This window comes from Balaenoptera musculus, chromosome 9 (genome assembly GCF_009873245.2).
Source record: "Balaenoptera musculus isolate JJ_BM4_2016_0621 chromosome 9, mBalMus1.pri.v3, whole genome shotgun sequence".
In the NCBI taxonomy this organism is placed as follows: Eukaryota; Metazoa; Chordata; class Mammalia; order Artiodactyla; family Balaenopteridae; genus Balaenoptera; species Balaenoptera musculus.
The window spans coordinates 77,367,956-77,387,349 of NC_045793.1; the positions used below are offsets into that span (position 1 = coordinate 77,367,956).

General features: G+C 34.5%; 1 protein-coding gene across 6 annotated transcripts in view; it reads right to left on the bottom strand.

Moving 5' to 3' along the window:
- RUNDC3B (RUN domain containing 3B) overlaps window positions 1-19,394 on the bottom strand; it is a 155,736-nt gene that overhangs the window by 35,297 nt on the left and 101,045 nt on the right. For all 6 annotated transcript variants that reach the window (XM_036864395.1, XM_036864396.1, XM_036864393.1 and 3 more), the window contains 2 exons: window positions 13,099-13,267; window positions 7,012-7,169 (listed from right to left, as the gene is read on the bottom strand). In XM_036864395.1, coding sequence (XP_036720290.1) covers window positions 7,012-7,169; window positions 13,099-13,267 — 327 coding nt within the window. The remainder of the gene's footprint in view (window positions 1-7,011; window positions 7,170-13,098; window positions 13,268-19,394) is intronic.

The following is a 19,394-nucleotide window of genomic DNA, read 5'->3' on the forward strand; positions in this document are numbered from 1 at the left end:
CTGGGCATCAGAAACACCTGGGAAGCTTTTTAAACACTTGTACACTTGCCTGGGTCCCACCTTTGACAAATTAAATCAACATCTCTTGAGGTAAGGCTCAGGCAGGCATCCTCGTTTTTCAAAATATACTTTTAAAAGGCTCCCTGAAGGATTCTAAATGTGCAACCAGGATTGAGAACTACTAATCCAGAGTTAAGAGGATATACTTTACAGAATAAACAGTACAAAGCAGTGATTCTCAAACTTTAATGTGTCAATTAATCCCCTGAGGATCTTATTAAATACAGATTCTGATTCAACAGGTCTGGGGAGGGGCCTGAGAATCTGCTCCCAGAGGATGCAAATGTAGCCAGTCCACTATGAGAAGAGAGGATATAGTACAGAGAATACAGCTGTCCAACACCAGTTAAGAAGAGACACATATGGAATTTAAGATTTTCTAGTAGACACCTTAAAAAGCAGGTGAAATTAATTTTAATGATGCACTTATTTAACCCAATACATCCCAAACATTATCATTTCAATATGTAGTCAATATAAAAAGTTATTAATGAGACATTTTACCTTCTTTATTTCACACTATCCGGTGTGGATTTTATACTTACAGCCTATTTTAGCTCAGACTAGCCACATTTCAAGTGCTCAACAGTCACATGTGGCTAATGGCTACGTACCGGGAGGCATAGGTATGTAAGAACAAGGTAAATAAACCACAAAGAACTAATCCAGAATGCTGGAAGTTGTGCAGGAAAAGTCTGCAAATAGACAATGACAGGAAAAGTAAAAGTGGGGAAAACTGTTCTAAATTAAGAGGCTTATGAGACATAACTATATGTAAAGTATGACTTTGAATCCTGACTTGAAAAAGATCAACTACAAAAAAGTTTCTTTTAAAACAATTACGGAAATTTGGTATGAAAGCACATTCCATGATAAAAACAATTGTCCCTAATTTTATCAGGTGTGATTATGAAATTATGTGAGAAAGTATCCATAGTTTTTAGAGATGTACAATGAAGTACGTAGGAATCAAAGGGCATGATTGCTTCAAAATCGTTCAGCATTTTGTGAAAAAGAAAAAAGACAAGTAAAGCAAATGTGACAAATTCTTGGTAACTGTTCAATCTGGGTGACGGGCAATCAGGTTTATTATACAATTCTTTCTTTTGTGGATACTTGAAAATTTTTTTTTTTAATAAATTTAGTTATTTTTGCTTTATTTTTGGCTGCTTTGGGTCTTCAGTGAGCAGGGGCTACTCTTGGTTGCAGTACACGTGCTTCTCATTGTGGTGGCTTCTGGTGTTGCAGAGCATGGGCTCTTGGCACGTGGGCTCTGTAGTTGTGGCTTGCGGGCTCTAGAGCACAGGCTCAGTAGTCGTGGGGCAGGGGCTTAGTTGCTCTGCCGCATGTGGGATCTTCCCAGACCAGGGCTCAAACCCATGTCCCCTGCATTGGCAAGTGGATTCTTAACCACTGTGCCACCAGGGAAGTCCCTTGAAAATTTCTTAATAAAAAATTAAAAATATATTAATAGCTTCAGAATTTAAATGCTAATTGTAATTTTATAAGTGTTAAATGCTAAAGAACAGAAATAACTGAATAAAACAATATTTATATGTTAATAGTGATATTGTCTTATTTATAAATTGTAATTTAGGGATGCTTCCCTTTTTCATGTACTCAATGTAAAACATGTGCCAAATAAAATGAGTCACTTCTCCATGAAATTTGTAGGGCAGTCCCAACTGTTGTAGGCCCCTGGCCCAGATGTAAGGACATCTGCTCTATAAGAGAATCTGCCAGCAGTTTTAATCTAACATCATGACTGAAGGCAATGAAATGCCATTCATATCAAATAAGTACCCCTTTCCTGTTGTAATATATAATTTGTTACTAATACCAAGAAAATACAATAGAAATGGTTCTACCTATCTGGTACCTGGCCTTTTTCTCTTCTGGATGCATTTTCTTGACTTTTCTGTTCTTATATGGATAATAGAGTATGTAATATATATTAGCATGATCGTAATTTAATATTTTAATAACTGTTACCTGCCAAAAATATATATGACCAGGAACTGTCATGATTTGTCCATTATTAACTGGGCTATGATGACATCACTGCGTTCTCCTGTTAGAATCCATACCACTCATCCTAAAATTTGTGAACCAGGATGCCATAGCATCACTGACTTTTGGTTTGCAGGCCAACAGATCACACCATCACTACTCACCATGAACTACACCAAATTGGCTGTTGAACTATAACAATGGCTTAGTTTTAGCAATGCATGATTCTTCACTCTACTATTTAGACTCTTCAGTTCCTTCTCTAGGGAGCCCTGTAAGACATTTTACTATTCCTATTCTTCAAATCATGAACAGAAAAATTTCATCAACTAACTATAAAAGACTCCCTATTACACATTTTATTGGTATTAATCATGACAAAGCATTTAGCTTTTGCATACTGTTCTGAGGCTGTCTATTCTTGAGGTCTGCAATCAATGTTTTACAAAGAATCTTTTGTACAGTAGAACATCTATCTGAAGGTCTATCACAGATCTATAATATTATTATAAATATTAATCCAACTACCATTTAGAAACTAGATCTCAAAAGTGATACTCAGGAATAATACAATCAAGTCCAAATTCATTGTCTGGGCATGATAAGGTAAAGCATTTTAAACTCACTATTTATCCGAGTGAATTTATCAAGGATATCTTAAGGTTTCTGTAAGCCAAAACAGGCTAATAATCTTGACTACCTTCTTTGTCCTACCTGTATTAAACATGATACCACTTAATACTCATAATAATCCACAAGGTGAATATTATCTCAATTTTACAAATAAGGAAACAGAGGCTCCACGATATTAATCAAGACTGAGCTCAGTTTTTTAAGGAACCTCCATACTGTTCTCCATAGTGGCTGTATCAATTTACATTCCCACCAACAGTGCAAGAGGGTTCCCTTTTCTCCACACCCTCTCCAGCATTTATTGATCCTAGATTTTTTGATGATGGCCATTCTGACCGGTGTGAGATGATATCTCATTGTAGTTTTGATTTGCATTTCTCTAATGATTAATGATGTTGAGCATTCTTTCATGTGTTTGTTGGCAATCTGTATATCTTCTTTGGAGAAATGTCTATTTAGGTCTTCTGCCCATTTTTGGATTGGGTTGTTTGTTTTTTTGTTATTGAGCTGCATGAGCATGGAGTTTCCTTAAAAAACTAAAAATAGAACTACCATACGACCCAGCAATCCCACTACTGGGCATATACCCTGAGAAAACCATAGGTCAAAAAGAGTCATGTACCAAAATGTTCATTGCAGCTCTATTTACAATAGCCAGGACATGGAAGCAACCTAAATGTCCATCATCGGATGAATGGATAAAGAAGATGTGGCACATATATACAATGGAATATTACTCAGCCATAAAAAGAAACGAAATGGAGTTATTTGTAATGAGGTGGATGGAGTTAGAGTCTGTCATACAGAGTGAAGTAAGTCAGAAAGAGAAAAACAAATACAGTATGCTAACACATATATATGGAATCTAAGGGGAAAAAAAAAAAAGGTCATGAAGAACCTAGTGGCAAAATGGGAATAAAGACACAGACCTACTAAAGAATGGACTTGAGGATATGGGGAGGGGGAGGGGTGAGATGTGACAGGGTGAGAGAGTGGCATGGACATATATACACTACCAAACATAAAACAGATAGCTAGTGGGAAGCAACCACATAGCACAGGGAGATCAGCTCTGTGCTTTGTGACCACCTAGAGGGGTGGGATAGCGAGGGTGGGAGGGAGGGAGATGCAAGAGGGAAGAGATATGGGAACATATGTATATGTATAACTGATTCACTTTGTTATAAAGTAGAAACTAACACACCATTGTAAAGCAATTATACTCCAATAAAGATGTTAAAAAAAAAAGACTGAGCTCATATTAGGCAAGCACAGAGCCAGTATCTGAACACAGTCCTGATTTGCAAGAAAGCTTTGGGATACCCCTCTACCATATCACACTGTGCACTCTATTGCCAAAAACTACAAGATGTTCAGATTTTATGAGTATTCAAAGACATTATTAAAGCATACTTTAACAGTAATTCAAAAACACAGATAACCGTTGAGAAATATATAAAAAGTTAAGTGACAAATTATTTAAATCACCCAGGAAAAGCTAATCAACATAATGTAGAAGCAAATACTTCATGCTTCATATTCTATTTAATGCTCCTTTTCTGACCTTTTTCTTTATACATTATACATTTTAATCTTCTCAAGGCCACTTTTATCTCCTCCGGATTAACAAAGGGAATTTCAGTGCCCAACTTTGACTGCAGGCCTTCCTAACTGTTGGTAAAAAAAAATATCAGGAAGGAAAAAATGTCCACTCTCTCCCTACAGTTTCAAGGTGCCCAGAGATTATCTGCACCTTAAATATGATGCTGATAACGAAGTAAATCGTAAACATTCTGGAAGGCATGTACCTTACTCTTCCATTAAGTATTCTTGTAATGGTTTTTGTACAAAGGAATCTTGTAAGACACCAGTTTACAACCTAGCCAGAGATTGTAGCCATGGTAGGTGAAAATAAATCTTTAACCTCTAAACTCAATAGTCTAATTCTCATCAGTGGCCTTAGTTTTTTATTTTTTGCTCTAGTAACTTAAAGAGATTAAAAATAACTGTAAGGTTTCTTTGCAAAATCAGGAAGATCAATGACACTTCTATCACAAAAGTAAGATAAAACCATAACTCGTAGATTCTTTTTCAAGCTAAAAAGTTTGAGACTGTTTCCTTTAAATTATCAGAAGCAAAATAAATGTGATACAGTCAAATTTAATTCTTCAATTGAAAATATCTCTGTGATGAAATAAAAACCGACTACATAATTATTTATAAGTTAAAAGCATTTAGACAAACTACCAGTATTATATGCAAAAGAAAAATTATTTTCTTAATCTTTTAATTATAAAGAAATAACCAGAAATCTCTACTGTTTGCTTCATAATATTTTTCTCTCTGCTTATAGTAGTGAGGGGCTACGGGAGGTATTAATATACCCCTCAGTGACTGATACCCCATATGACACACTCTCTTTAAAATATTAGAAAAAATGGGACTTCCCTGGTGGCGCAGTGGTTAAGAATCTGCCTGCCAATGCAGGGGACACGGGTTCGATCCCTGGTCCAGGAAGATCCCACATGCTGCAGAGCAACTAAGCCCGTGCGCCACAACTGCTGAGCCTGCACCACAACTGCTGAGCTCTAGAGCCTGGGTCCACAACTACTGAGCCCGCGTGCCTAGAGTCTGTGCTCTGCAACAAGAGAAGCCACCGCGATGAGAAGCCCATGCACCGCAATGAAGAGTAGCCCCCGCTCGCCGTAAATAGAGAAAGCCCACATGCAGCCACAAAGACCCAATGCAGCCAAAAAATAAAATTAAATTAAAAATACGTTTAAAAAATTAGAAAAAAAGTAAGAAACAATATGCGAACATAATTTTTTTTATCAAGATACAAATTCCCAGAAAACATTAAATTTTTATGTTCCTTAATAAAACTTTACTTAAAAAAATCATTTTTTATATGTTTTTAGTCTCAAAGTATCTCCTTGCAAATTACTTGTTAATTACAAAAGGAACAACAGTAACTATACAGTAGAGAAAAACACCTTAACCAAATGACTAAAATTAACATCACTAATAAAAGGCCAACAGACTTCATGGACCTCTGCATGTGACATCCTGAGGACACACTGCTTACGTTGTATTCCAGCCACAAATGGATAAGCTCATTCTAATCACAAGGAAAAGCAAACAAACTCAAATTGACGGATAGTCTATAAAATTACTAGCCTGCATTCTCAGAAATATCAATCTCATGTGAGACAATCACTGAAAAACTATTCTAAGTTAAAAGTGACTAAAGAGAATGACAGCCAAATGCAAAATGTGATCCTGGATTGGATCCTGTACCAAAAAACCAAAAGCAATAAGAAACATTACTTGGACAATTGATGAAAGTGAAATATGAGTTACAGGTAAAAGAAGTATTTTACTGATTTAAATTTCTTAAAATGAGAGCCGAAGTGTGGGTATTTAAGATAATGTCATTGTTCTTACGAAAAACACACTGAAGTACTAAGGGGTAAAGAGATATGATGTATGCAACCTCTCAGGTAGTTCGAAAAATAATGTTTGTATATACAAGCAGAGGGAGAGAATTATGACATGTGGAAAATGCTGAAAATTGGTGAATCTGAGAAGGGGCATGTGGGAATTATTTTGTACTATCCTTGCAACTTTTCTGAAAGTTTGAAATTATTTCAAAGCAAAAAATTTAAAAGTCATCCTTAAGATTAAGTAAATATTAATATGAGAAGATTTTCACCATAAACAACTAATTGATAAAATTAAGTTTGACAAAACGGTATGGTTAGTGCAAGTGATTTGAACAGTAATAAGTTAAGGAGCTGTACCAGAATGTAGATCAATACACAGTTTTCTTCATCAAAAATAGCCTTGCTATGAAAAAAAGTCAGCTCTACTAAACTGTGCTTAGTGACATTCTGGCACAACCTGGTAACAAAGAGTTTCTATAACGGCACTGTACTTGCATAGTACAGTGTACTATTAGATGTACTAACAGATGACCTTATATACCATCTTTTTGCAATCTATCAATAAACCACTAAATAAATACTTTAAAATTATGCATATGCATTTGGAATAATACACACCAAGTTATTGCCGTTAACTCTGGATAGCACAACTGAAGGTGATTTTTATTTTCTTCCCATATTTTGTAAAGTTTCTACAGTGATCATGATTACTTTTATAAGAAAAAAGTAAACTTTTAAAAAAGAGTAAGTGAAAAAGAACTAAACAGAAGGCAATCAGACTTCTTGGAACTTGAATCCTACGCCACACATGCCGTTTTTCTTAACTTTACATACTGCCAAAATTTTTCCAAAAGGACTCACTTACAGCTGATCTTGAAGCTCGACAATTATATATTCTAACTGTTCCTTCTCCAATTTATGAGCCAGATCAGAATCTTCAATCCTTTGTAGTAGTATTTTATTCTGAGCGACAGATTCAGACAGCTGGTTCTCTCGAAGTCGTAAGAGTTCTTCAAGATAACCCTGGAAATACAGATCACCAAGATATAGCAAGCGTAAAATTCTAACATGTATCTTGAAGACAAATGCTGAGTAGCTTAAATGTTATTCTTATCTATATTATAATGAAACAATTTCAAAGTATCACTTAAGAAATAGAAATAAAGCTTTAATTGAATTAAAAATTTAACATATGTTTTCCATTATTTAAAACTCTTCTCTAAAGTTCAATAAAATGTTTGTAATTTAACATAAAACTTAGTTAAAACATTATAATTTCTAAGCTCCACAACAGTGATAAACACTCTAAATGCCTCCTAGCTTCAAAATACAGACCTAATTACAGAATGATCAATTATAAAGCTGCCTCTCTGTGATTATTGTTCAAAAACAGTTATTAACATTTTAGCGTCAACAAATTAGTGGGAAGCAGTATAATGTCTAGGTTAGGCCTGCAGGCTTAGGGATTATATCGTGTCATATTCAGTTCTACTATTTATAAATTAAGTGTCCTTGGGTAAATTACTTAATCTCTCTGTGCCTTATTTTCATCATCTAAAAAAGTGGGAACAACAAGGGTACCTAGCTGGGAAGATCAAATGAATTAATACAGTGTTTAGAATACTAGCTGGTACCCTGTATGCAATGTATAATTCCTAGCTATTATTATAAGCAGATACCTAATAGATATGAGACTTTTTGAACAGATCCTCTCTTATCTTTTCACTCATTGATTGTTTCTTTGTCCTTTTGCTCTGCTTTCTGGGAGTCTTCATTGAATTTATCCTCCAAATCCTTATACTAAATTTTTGAACTCAGGGAATCTTATTTTTCATTTCCAATTTTTTTGTGTGTTTTCTGACTGTTCCCTTCTCATGGCATCCTATTCTTTTTAGATCAGTGTGCTTTAAAATTCCTCTCAGGATATTAATTAGAATCTTTTTTTCTTAAAGTATCCTTCTATTCCATTTCTTATCCTTTTCATGTGCCATTAACAAACTGCTTTAGCTATTTTGGCTCCATGATACATGTTCATAGTAACTAACACTGTTCCTGTTACTGCACTTCTTTTTCAGATTTTTTTCCTGACAATTCTCAAATATTTGTTTTTTCCATAATAAAATCTCAAAAACTAAAGTTAATTTTTACAAATGAAATTTTGTAGGTATACACAGCTTAATATAAACTATATAAATATGATTATTTATAAACATCAGTAATTAAACAATACTTAAATACCCAGCACCTAGATCAACTACCAATACTTTCAGAGCCCCTATAATGTCTTTCCCTGCTCACATCCCCTGCCTCCTTTGCAAAGATAACAATACCCTGAGATTTTTGTTTATCATCCCTTCACTTTTCCTTCTAGCATTACCACAAATGTATGTCATCTTAAACAATATATTTAGTTTGGATGGGTTTTATCTATATTCTTTTGAAACTTGCCTTTTCATCTACAGTGATGAGTCTAACTATAGTTCCTTCATCACTCTCTATAGTGGATAGTATTCTGCTGCATGAATACTGCAGCTTATTTATTCACTCTCCTATCAATGGCCATATGGATTATTTTAGATTTTTCTTAATATAAACAATATTCCTGTGAACAGTCAGTTATATGATACCTGGGACACACATCTGAGAGTTTCTAGGAGACATGACTAGGAGCAGAGTCGCTGGGCCACAGGACACACATATCTCCACATTTACTAGATAACACCAAATTGTTCATACTATGGTTTTTATATTAATCACATCCTGTATTAATTCACATGACTTTATATTAGTATCAAAGTTATACTGAGTTCCTAAATTCATTGGAAAATATTCCTTCTTTTCCTATTCTCAAGAACAGTCAGTATAAAATAGGAATTACTGTCTTTTGAACATTTGGTATCATCTACCTCAAAAACCAAACAAGTCTGGTGATTCTGGGGAGAGGAAGGAATAGATTTTAAACTACTTGTTTAGTTTTTTCAATGATTATAGGTCTATTAGTTTTGAGAAGTAATATTTATAAAGATTCTTCATCTAAGTTTTCTAAGGTATTTACATAAAATTGCTAGAATTATTTGTTAATAATTATGGAGGGTCTCCACTGCATTTATAGTTATGCTGCCTATTCTTTTTTTTTTTAATATTTATTTATTTAATTTTGGCTGCATTGGGTCTTAGCTGCGGCACATGGGATCTTTCGTTGCGGCTCGCAGGCTCTTTGTTGTGGCGTGTGGACTCCAGGGTACACGGGCTCTGTAGTTGTGGCACGCGGGCTCCGGAGCGTGTGGGCTCTGTAGTTGTGGCGTGCGGGCTCCAGTGCACGTGGGCTCTGTAGCTGCAGCACACAGGCTCTCTAGTTGTGGTGTACAGGTTCAGATGCTCTGCGGCATGTGGGATCTTAGCTCCCCAACCAGGTATTGAACCTGTGTCCCCTGCATTGGAAGGCGGATTCTCACCCACTGGACCACCAGGGAAGTCCCTGTCTATTCTCTTTTAATTCTTAAAATTGTCTATCTGTGCCTTAACTCTTTAAAATTTAATTATGGTTGAGATTTGTCTATTTCATTAGTTTTTACAGATAATCAGCTTTTGGTTTTATTAATTCTGTATCTCTATTTCATTAATACCTGCTCTTATTTTTATTATTTTTCTTATTTTGAACTGGTTTGGTTGTTTTTTTTACTTCCTGGATGCTTAGCTCTTTAATTTTCATTCTTTCTTTTCTAAGATAAGCAATTCTCCAAGCACTGAACAAGTTGCAACTTTAGTACTAAGAGTATGCATTGTTTTCATCCCTGTTCATTTCTAAGTATTTCCACATTTCTTTTTTGACCCATAATTTAGAAGACTTTATTTTTTTTAAATCCCCATTGGTGTACTTCAGGGGGTGGTAAAATTTTTCTATTCAATCTAACTTTATTGCATTGTGATCACTATTATATCATTTCTTTGGTATTTACGGGCATTTGTTTTGTGATCTAGTATAGTCCATAAAAACTGAATAGTTGTCCCATGTGTGCTTGAAAAGAATGTGTATTCTAATTGTTAGCATTTAACATACTTTATTTTTTTATTATTATTATTTTTTTACATATTTTAGATTGAGCTTACTAGCTGTGTTGTTCAAGTTCATTACATCCTTACCAATTATTTGTCTGTTTAATCTGTAATCATTAGGATGTTAAAATTTTCTGCTATAATTATGGATTTATCCATTTCTCACGGATATTCTAATAATTTCTATTTCATATTTTTCATGGCTACATTGTTAAATGCATGTAAGTTCAGCACTGTTATACAACATTCCTGGTGAATTGTTCTATTTTAAAAAGGCAATTCTTTCTTTAGTCTTAAAAATGCTTTTTGCCTTAATGTCTATCCTGAATGATACTGATATAGAATTATTTTCGTTAGTATTTGCCTACTCTATTTTTATACTCCTACATTCAACCTTTTTGTGTCACTATTTTATGTATGCCTTTTACAGACAGCATATAACTAAAATTCATGATTTAAAACATAAATTTAAGAGTTTGTCTTTTTTCTCTTAATTTTAAAATTATTATTATTATTTTTTGGCCTCACCATGAGGCTTTGGATCTTAGTTCCCTAACCAGGGGTTGAACCCGGGCCCTCGGCAGTGAGAGCACAGAGTCCTAACCACTGGACCGCCAGGGAATTCCCAAGAGTTTGTCTTAACTGGCAAGTTTACACCATTTACTTTTATTTATTTATTTATTTATTTATTTTGGCTGTGTTGGGTCTTCGTTTCTGTGTTAGGGCTTTCTCTAGCTGCGGCAAGCGGGGGCCACTCTTCATCGCGGTGCGCGGGACTCTCATTATCGCAGCCTCTCTTGTTGCGGAGCACAGGCTCCAGACGCGCAGGCTCAGTAGTTGTGGCTCACAGGCCTAGTTGCTCCGCGGCATGTGGGATCTTCCCAGACCAGGGCTCGAATCCGTGTCCCCTGCGTTGGCAGGCAGATTCTCAACCACTGCGCCACCAGGGAAGCCCTACACCATTTACTTTTATGGTGATGTTGACTCTTTTGGTTATATTGAGATTTATTTCTACCACTTTATTTTGTGTTTTCTTTAAACCATCCTTATTTTTTTCTCATTTGCTCTTTGCTATTGTGTTAATCAATTTTCCTTATTTCTTTTCTTTCTTATTATTAGTTTAAAAGCTAAATATTCTATTTCTTTTAACTCCAACCTTGGAAACAGGCATACACATTAAAAAATGTGTCTACACTCCTTTGCTGTAATACAAAGACCTCAAAAGGCTTTAGCTTCAATCACCCTCTCTCACTCTTTCTGATACTATTAGATAGTGTTTTAGTTCCATTTTACTTCCCAGGGTAGGCTGAAGCCAGAACTAATTGTTAAGCTTCAGATATTTTGTAATTCAACTGTTAAAACACTGCTATTATTAAAAATTAAAATTTATAAACTTACCATTAAGTAAATTATATTAAAAAACAAGAGAATAACTACTCAAAATCTATCGTTTCCCAAGTGTTTTACTATATTTTACTATTACTATCTGTGCTCTTCGAGTCATTTATATTTACTGTGTCTGCCTGGTAGAAAAACTATATAATGGTGTGCTACTGTGCCTCTCTTCCTAATTCTGCCTTCAGTGACATCAAATTGGTAGTTTTAAGTTGGCCATGATGGGAGTATTTATCCCAGAGAACTCAGCAAATGCTACAAATCAGGGCTCATCTAATTCCTCTGCAAAGCCAGTTGTTAATCATATCCCAGAACACCACTGCCACCTCATAATGGTCACTAATATTGCTGTTGCTGTTTCATGTAGTCAAGGTTTATTTGCCAATTTCTGCGCTTACTCTGCCATTTTGCATCGCATCCTGCCTTCTAGGTTCAGTTTCCAACTTGAATGACAGTGGGCCTAGATTTGCTGCTCTCCTGTTGGTATTAAAACACAAGTACCTAGGTTAAGGGAATGGCCCCTCATCCCCACCCCAGAAGCCTGCAGTGACTTTAACTCATGACTTATTCCAGGCCCTTCTTTGTTTACAGTCCTTAGTGAGGCCCTTCTTTGTTTACAATCCTTAGTGAGCTCCTATTTTTTAGGCCCTTCTTTGTTTACAGTCCTTAGTGAGCTCCTATTCTTTGAGAGAGCAGCTCTGTATGAAACTCTTTCAAAATTTTATTCTACTTGGCATTTTCAGATTTTTGCAATGTAAAGGCTTTCAGTTATCTTAGTGTGACTTCTTGCTGGTAGCTGGTACCAGAATTCTCCTTTAACAGGGTATTAAAGTTTTCTTTATATTTCTAACTAGCAGCTGTTTGTCTACAGGAAATCTCTTCATATTTGTAAATTTCCTTTGTAACCATTTTCCTCAGTGTATTTTTTTATTGTTCTAATAATTCTATTGATAATTCCATTGGGCTTTCCCTACATAGGTCACCTATGAATAATGATAATTTGAAAGGAAGGGTAGGAAGGAAAATAAATAATACAGTGAAAAAGAAGAGGTTACAAATCAAGATGATAGAGTTTATATTCCATTCTGTTATGTACCCCACTTTGCCTACTACAGCGCTTAACACACAAGAGCTGCTAAAATACCTGATTTTAAAAAAAAGAGTGAGACACATATATGGAATTTCTTAGGCAATCACTGCATTTTCACAAACCAAATAATCCTTTATAAAATTAATCATAGAAACTGATACCTCAAACAAATGAAACTGCATACAGAAGAATAAATGGCTTATTATATATATAAAAACATAAAATTATTTAAGAAACAAAAGCCTCTCCTAAAACTGGGCCTGATTTTTAATTAAAAGGAGGACAATCCAAGAACAGAAAGGAAGTAGCAATAGGTAAATACTTCTACACAGCTAAAAGATCTTTTGGTAGTGACAGTCTAAAGGTAGTAACTAGAACCAAATTAAATGACTTTTGACAACTGATAAATACCTTCTGTTCCAGGGTTAGCTGATACTTTTGTTTAACTCTCTTACACTTGTTGAACCAACTATTTTCATCCATGATGAAAGGAGGCCCGACGTTCTCTGGAGTGCTGCTTTCACTACCACTGCTTCCCAAAGTCCTCAGCTCTTCCTCATCACTGCTGATACTATCAGAACTGAGAAGATTAAAATTTTTTAAAGAAACAAAATTCATAATATGTTCCACTGTGATTTTTTGGAAATACTTCTGTATTTGCAAGCTACTGGTGAGCAAGCTCCAAAATATTCATCACTAACTATACAATAATAATGATATTATCATCAAGCCTAGAGATGCTACAGAAGTTCAAGTGAGGTTTACAGATCTAAGGCATTAACACAGAAACTGTGAGAATGTCCTGAGGAGAGAGAAAACACTTCTAAAGAAGAGAATGAGACACTCCACATGTGCTGAGAAGACCTGCCTAGCTGGGTTCTTTTTACTGTCCCATGTAGATCACTGCCTGTCCAATCTCTACGGTAAGGCAGAAAACAGCACCACAAGTGTGCTGCCAGTTGGGTATAATATCAGGGACTGCTCAAGATCAGCTCGGTTTTGACAAAGAGAAGATAACAAGCAGTTCAGAAAAACTAGTGATTACACCTAAACATTTTCTATTGGCAGAAGAAGGAGAGGCAGAGGTGAAGCAGAGAAAATATCCATTAAAATCCATATCTAAAACTCCTTATGATATCAGTATGGTAGAGAAATACAGACTAAGGTGGGAAAAAAAGTAGGAGAGAAACTAGATAATGGAGAGGAAAGTGTGCTAAGGTGATTGTCTAGTTTAGAAGAAAAATATACTTTGAAAGGAACAGGGAAAATAAGTTTTAAAATCAGCAATGATATTAACATTTAAGAAGCAGAGCATAAAAACAGTCTGTATAAGCTTGAAGGTCTACAAAGAAACCCTATCAATCAGAGGAGCGAAATAAGAAAATACAGTAAATTTAAAACAAAAAATAAGATGGCAGAATAAGCACTAATACAAAAGAAATTACAAAAATCTTAAATGGGTTAAACTCAACAACCAATAAGTCAGATGCTCTGGTTTGATTAAGACAAATAAGGGCCAACAATAAGTTGTCTACAAGATACACATGAATACAGAAAAAATAAAATTAAAAAGATGGAAACACACCAAGAAAATATGAACCAGAAGAATTCCAGGTCAGAAATTGTAATTCTGTAAGTTAACATAGATATAATGGTAGAAAATATGATAAGGATCAAAGAAAGATATTATATGTTTTATCCTCCACGATCTGTGTTTGCATCTGTCAGGTCCAAGCACGCTGCAGATTTGAATTAGAGACCTCCGCATAAAAGTCCAACCAAGGAGATGTTCTCAGTTGATGATCTCGTAAACAAACCAATAAGCAAACACACACCAAATGAAATTTGCCTGTCACATTTGTGGCTTTGGGTGGCTTGGAGAAAAGAAAGCAGTGGCTGATAATAAAGTTCCAGCTTTGAAAAACAGACGAATAGAGGTTTTAAAAGATGTTATTTGACATTAAAAATTAAATGAATTAGCTAAAAAGCAGATAAAATTGAAGTAGATAATTAGTAAAACGTAAGGTAGATATGAAGAAATTATAACATTTATTAAAGATTTTCAAAATGCTATGAAAAAATGACTGCTATACTAGGATAGCATGTACAGCACAATCATCTTTCCAGAAAGAGGGCAATACATGCACATTTTCAGAAAACTAAAACCTGAGGGATGTACCTAAACTAAATTCTCACTAAAAGAACTTCCTAATGATTATAATTCAGGAAAAAGGAAAATGATCCAAGAAAGAACACTAAGCAAATAGTTAACTTATGAGTAAACCTAAACAAATAGTGAGAGTATAAACACTAACAATAATGTCTAGATTATGGAGTTTTAAATAAATCAATGACAGATCTAAAATTCTGGACAATAATAGCATATGTCAAGAATGAAATGATCAGAGTTAAAACAATACAAGGTCTTCATTTATCAGGATAAATGGTAAAGATATTAAATTTAGCCTTTGTTAAGGTTTAAATATGCATAGTAAAACTAGTGGAGTACCAGTAAGAGTAGTATGTAAATTATAAACTAGTAGAGGAATGAGATGGGAGGAGAGGAAAAGTCAATCCAAAAAAAAAAAAAGAAGAAGAAGAACAAGACAGAAAGAGTAGAAAAAGAAAGTAGGACAAATAGAAAGTAAAAAAGCAATAGAGTGGATATCAATCCAAAAATATCAGTAAATATCCTAAGCACCTCAGTTAAAAGATAAAGACCATCAGACTAGAGTTTCTAAACTCAAGTTAAGTACTATTTTAAAAGATATACTTAAAAACGTAAGGGCACAGAAAGGTTAAAAGAACTCTTATTTCATAAATTCTTGCTGTACATTTTTTCACATATTAACACATCTGAAATCAGGGTACAACTTACAACCAATGACACATTACTATTGCTGTCAAACCATTTTCTCACATATTAAATGGAAGGCATGCCAGATCAAATACGGTTAAAAAAAAAGATACTAGAAAAATATTAACCTAAAGAAAACTGGTTAGACTCCATTAATATCAGACAAAATACACTTCAAGGAATTTTAAAAATTACTACATGTTTGTGGTTACTACATATTGATACTAATTCATTACATCAGGATAAATTAAGAATTCTATAATTGTATGCATCTGACAAGTTAGTTTAAAAAATATACAGAAAAAAATTAAAAGTATCACAAGGAAAACCCGAGAAATCAAATATCATACTGAAGAATTTACTACATTATTTCAATAATTAAAAAGATGAAAAAAGATAAATGAGAAAGGATATAAAATACTGTATTAGAACAGCACCATTAACAAGCATAATCTAATGAATATTAGACCCAATCATTGGAATACCATTGATCCTAGACCATTTCTCAACAGATTTCAAGGAACTATTATTATGTAGACCACATTCACTAATCACAACAATAACAAAGGCACTGAAAATATTTGAAAATTAAAAATTATACTCCCAGTAACCTTTGGTCAAAAAATTATAGTGGAACCTGTACTTTAAACAACTAAAATAAAAAATAACTTATCAAACTTTTAGGATGCAGCTAAAGTAGTACTTCAAGGGATGTTTATAAGCCTTATTTACTCATAAGAAAAGAAGTAAATTTAAGTATTGAGAAAGAAAAGATCATAAAAGCTCTCAACAAACTGGGTATAGAGGGAACATACTTCAACATAATACAGGCTATGTATGTTGAGCCCACAGCTAACACCATATTCAATGCTGAAAAGCTGAAAGCTTTTCTTCTAAGATCAGGAATAAGACAAGAGTGCCCACTCTCACCACTTATATTCAACATAGTATTGGAAGTCCTAACCAGAGAGCAAATAGGCAAGAGAAAGAAATGAAAGGCATCCAAGTCAAAAAGGAAGAAATAAAACTGTCACTATTTGCATATGACATGATATTAAATATAAAAACCCTAGACCCCACCAAAAAACTGTCAGAATAAATAAATTCCATAAAGTTGCAGGATACAGTATAAATATACAAAAATCAGTTGCATTTCTATACACTAATAATCAACTACCAGAAAGAGAAATTAAGAGAACAATCCCATTTGCAGTTGCATCAAGAAGAATAAAATACCTACGAATAAATTTAACTAAGAAGGTGGAAGACCTGTACACTGCAAACTGTAAGACATTGATGAAAAAACTGAAGACACAATTAAATGGAATGATATTTTGTGCTCATGAATTGAAAGAATTAATATTGTTAAAATGTCCATACTACCTAAATCAATCTACAGGTTTAATGCAATGCCTACAAAACTTCCAATGCGTTTTTCACAGAAATAGAACAAACAATCCTAAAATTTGTATTGGAACCACAAAATACCCCCAATAGCCAAAGCAATTTAGAGGAAGAAGAACAAAACTGGAGGCATCACACTTCCTGCTTTCAAAATATATTACAAATCTACAGTAATCAAAACAGTACAGTACTGGCATAAATACAGATATGTAGATTAATGGAACGGAACAGAGAGCCCAGAAACAAACCCATGTATATATGGTCAATTAATTTATGGCAAAGAAGCCAAGAATATACAATGGGGAAAGACAGCTTTTCCAACAAATGTTGCTGAGAAAACTGGTCACCCACCTGCAAAAGAATGAAACTGGAACCGTATCTTATACCATATACAAAAATCAATTCTAAATTGATTAAAGACTTGAATGTAAGACCTGAAACTGTAAAAATCCTAGGAGAAAACATAAGGGGTAAGCTCCTTGATATCAATCTTGACATTGATTTTTGGATGTGACACCAAAAAAAAAAAAAAAAAAAAAAAAAAAAAAAAAAGCAAAAGCAAGATAAATAAGTGGGGCTACATCAAACTAAAAGGCTTCTGCACAGCAAAGGAAACCAGCAACAAAATGAAAAGGCAACCTACTGAATAGGAGGAAATATTTGCAAATCATATATCTGATAAGGAGTTAATATCCAAGATATATAGAGAACTCAAACAATAGCCAAAAAACAAACAATGTGATTGAAAAATAATCAGAGGAAGAGAATAGACATTTTTCCAAAAAGGACATACAAATGGCCAACAGGTACATAAAAAGGTGCTCAACATCACTTATCATCCGGGAAATGCAAATCAAAATCACAAGATATCACCTCACATCTGTCATAATGGCTATCATCTTAAAAAAAAAAAAAAAAAAAAAAAAAAAGAATGGCTATCATCAGAAAGATAAGTGTTGACGGGGATGTGGAGAAAAGGGAACCCTTGTGCATTGCTGTGGGAGTGTCAATCGATACAGTCATTATGGAAAACAGTATGGAGTTTCCTCAAAATATTGAAAATAGAACTACTGTATGATCCAGCAATCCCACTTCCAGGAATGTATCAAAAGGAAATGAAAACAGAATCTTGAAGAGATACCTGTACTCCCATGTTTACTGCAGCACAAGTAATCAAGATATGGAAACAAGCTAAGTGTCCATCAATAAATGAATGGATAAAGAAGATGTGGTGTATACATATACACAGTGGAATACCGTTCAGCCATGAGAGGTTAAGAAATCTTGCCATTTGCAACAACATGGATGGATCCTGAGAGCATTATGCTAAGTGAGATAAGCCAGACACAGAAAGACAAATACTGGACATATCACTTATATGTGGAATCTTAAAAAAAAAGTCAAACTCATAGAAATAGAGAGTAGAAAATGGTTCCCAGGGGTGAGGAGGAGGAATAGGGAGAGGTTGTTAAAAGGGTACAAACTTTCAGCTGTAAGATTAATAAAGTCTGAGGATCTAGTGTAAAACATGGTGATTATAGTTGATAACACTGTATCGTACAATTGAAATTTGTTAGGAGAGTAGAACTTAAATGTTCTCACACACACACAAAAAGATAAATATGTGAGGTGATGCATATGTTAATTAACAACATGGGGGAAATCCTTCCACAAAGTATACATTATCAAAATATGGCATCAAATCACCACAATGTACACTTTTTAAAAAAATTTTATTTATTTATTTTAAAATAAATTTATTTAATTTATTTATTTTTGGCTGTGTTGGGTCTTCGTTGCTGTGCACAGGCTTTCTCTAGTTGCGAGCGGGGGCTACTCTTCGTTGCAGTGTGCGGGCTTCTCATTGCGGTGGCTTCTCTAGTTGTGGAGCACGGGCTCTAGGCACACGGGCTTCAGTAGTTGTGGCATGCGGGCTCAGTAGTTGTGGCTCACGGGCTCTAGAGCACAGGCTCAGTAGTTGTGGCGCACGGGCTTAGTTGCTCCGTGGCATGTGGCATCTTCCCAGACCAGGGATCGAACCCGTGTCCCCTGCATTGGCAGGCGGATTCTCAACCACTGTGCCACCTGGGAAGCCTGCACAATGTACACTTTAAATACCTTAGAATTTTACTTGTTAATGATACCTCAATAAAGTTGATTTTACAAAAGAGTAAGAAAAGATCATCACAAACCCAAAGGAGGTAGAAGAAACAAAATAGTATAGATAAAAACCGAAATTAATGAGCTAGATGGCAAAGGTACAACAGAGGATCAACAAAGAAAAGCAAACACTTAATGACTAACAAAATTGATAAAGCTTTGGCAAGGATGATTTAAAAAAGACAAAAAAATAAAAGTTACGATAACAAAAAGCAAAAGGTAATATAACTAGAGATGAAAAGAGATTTAAAAGATATTAAAAGAAATTCTCTGAACATCACGATAT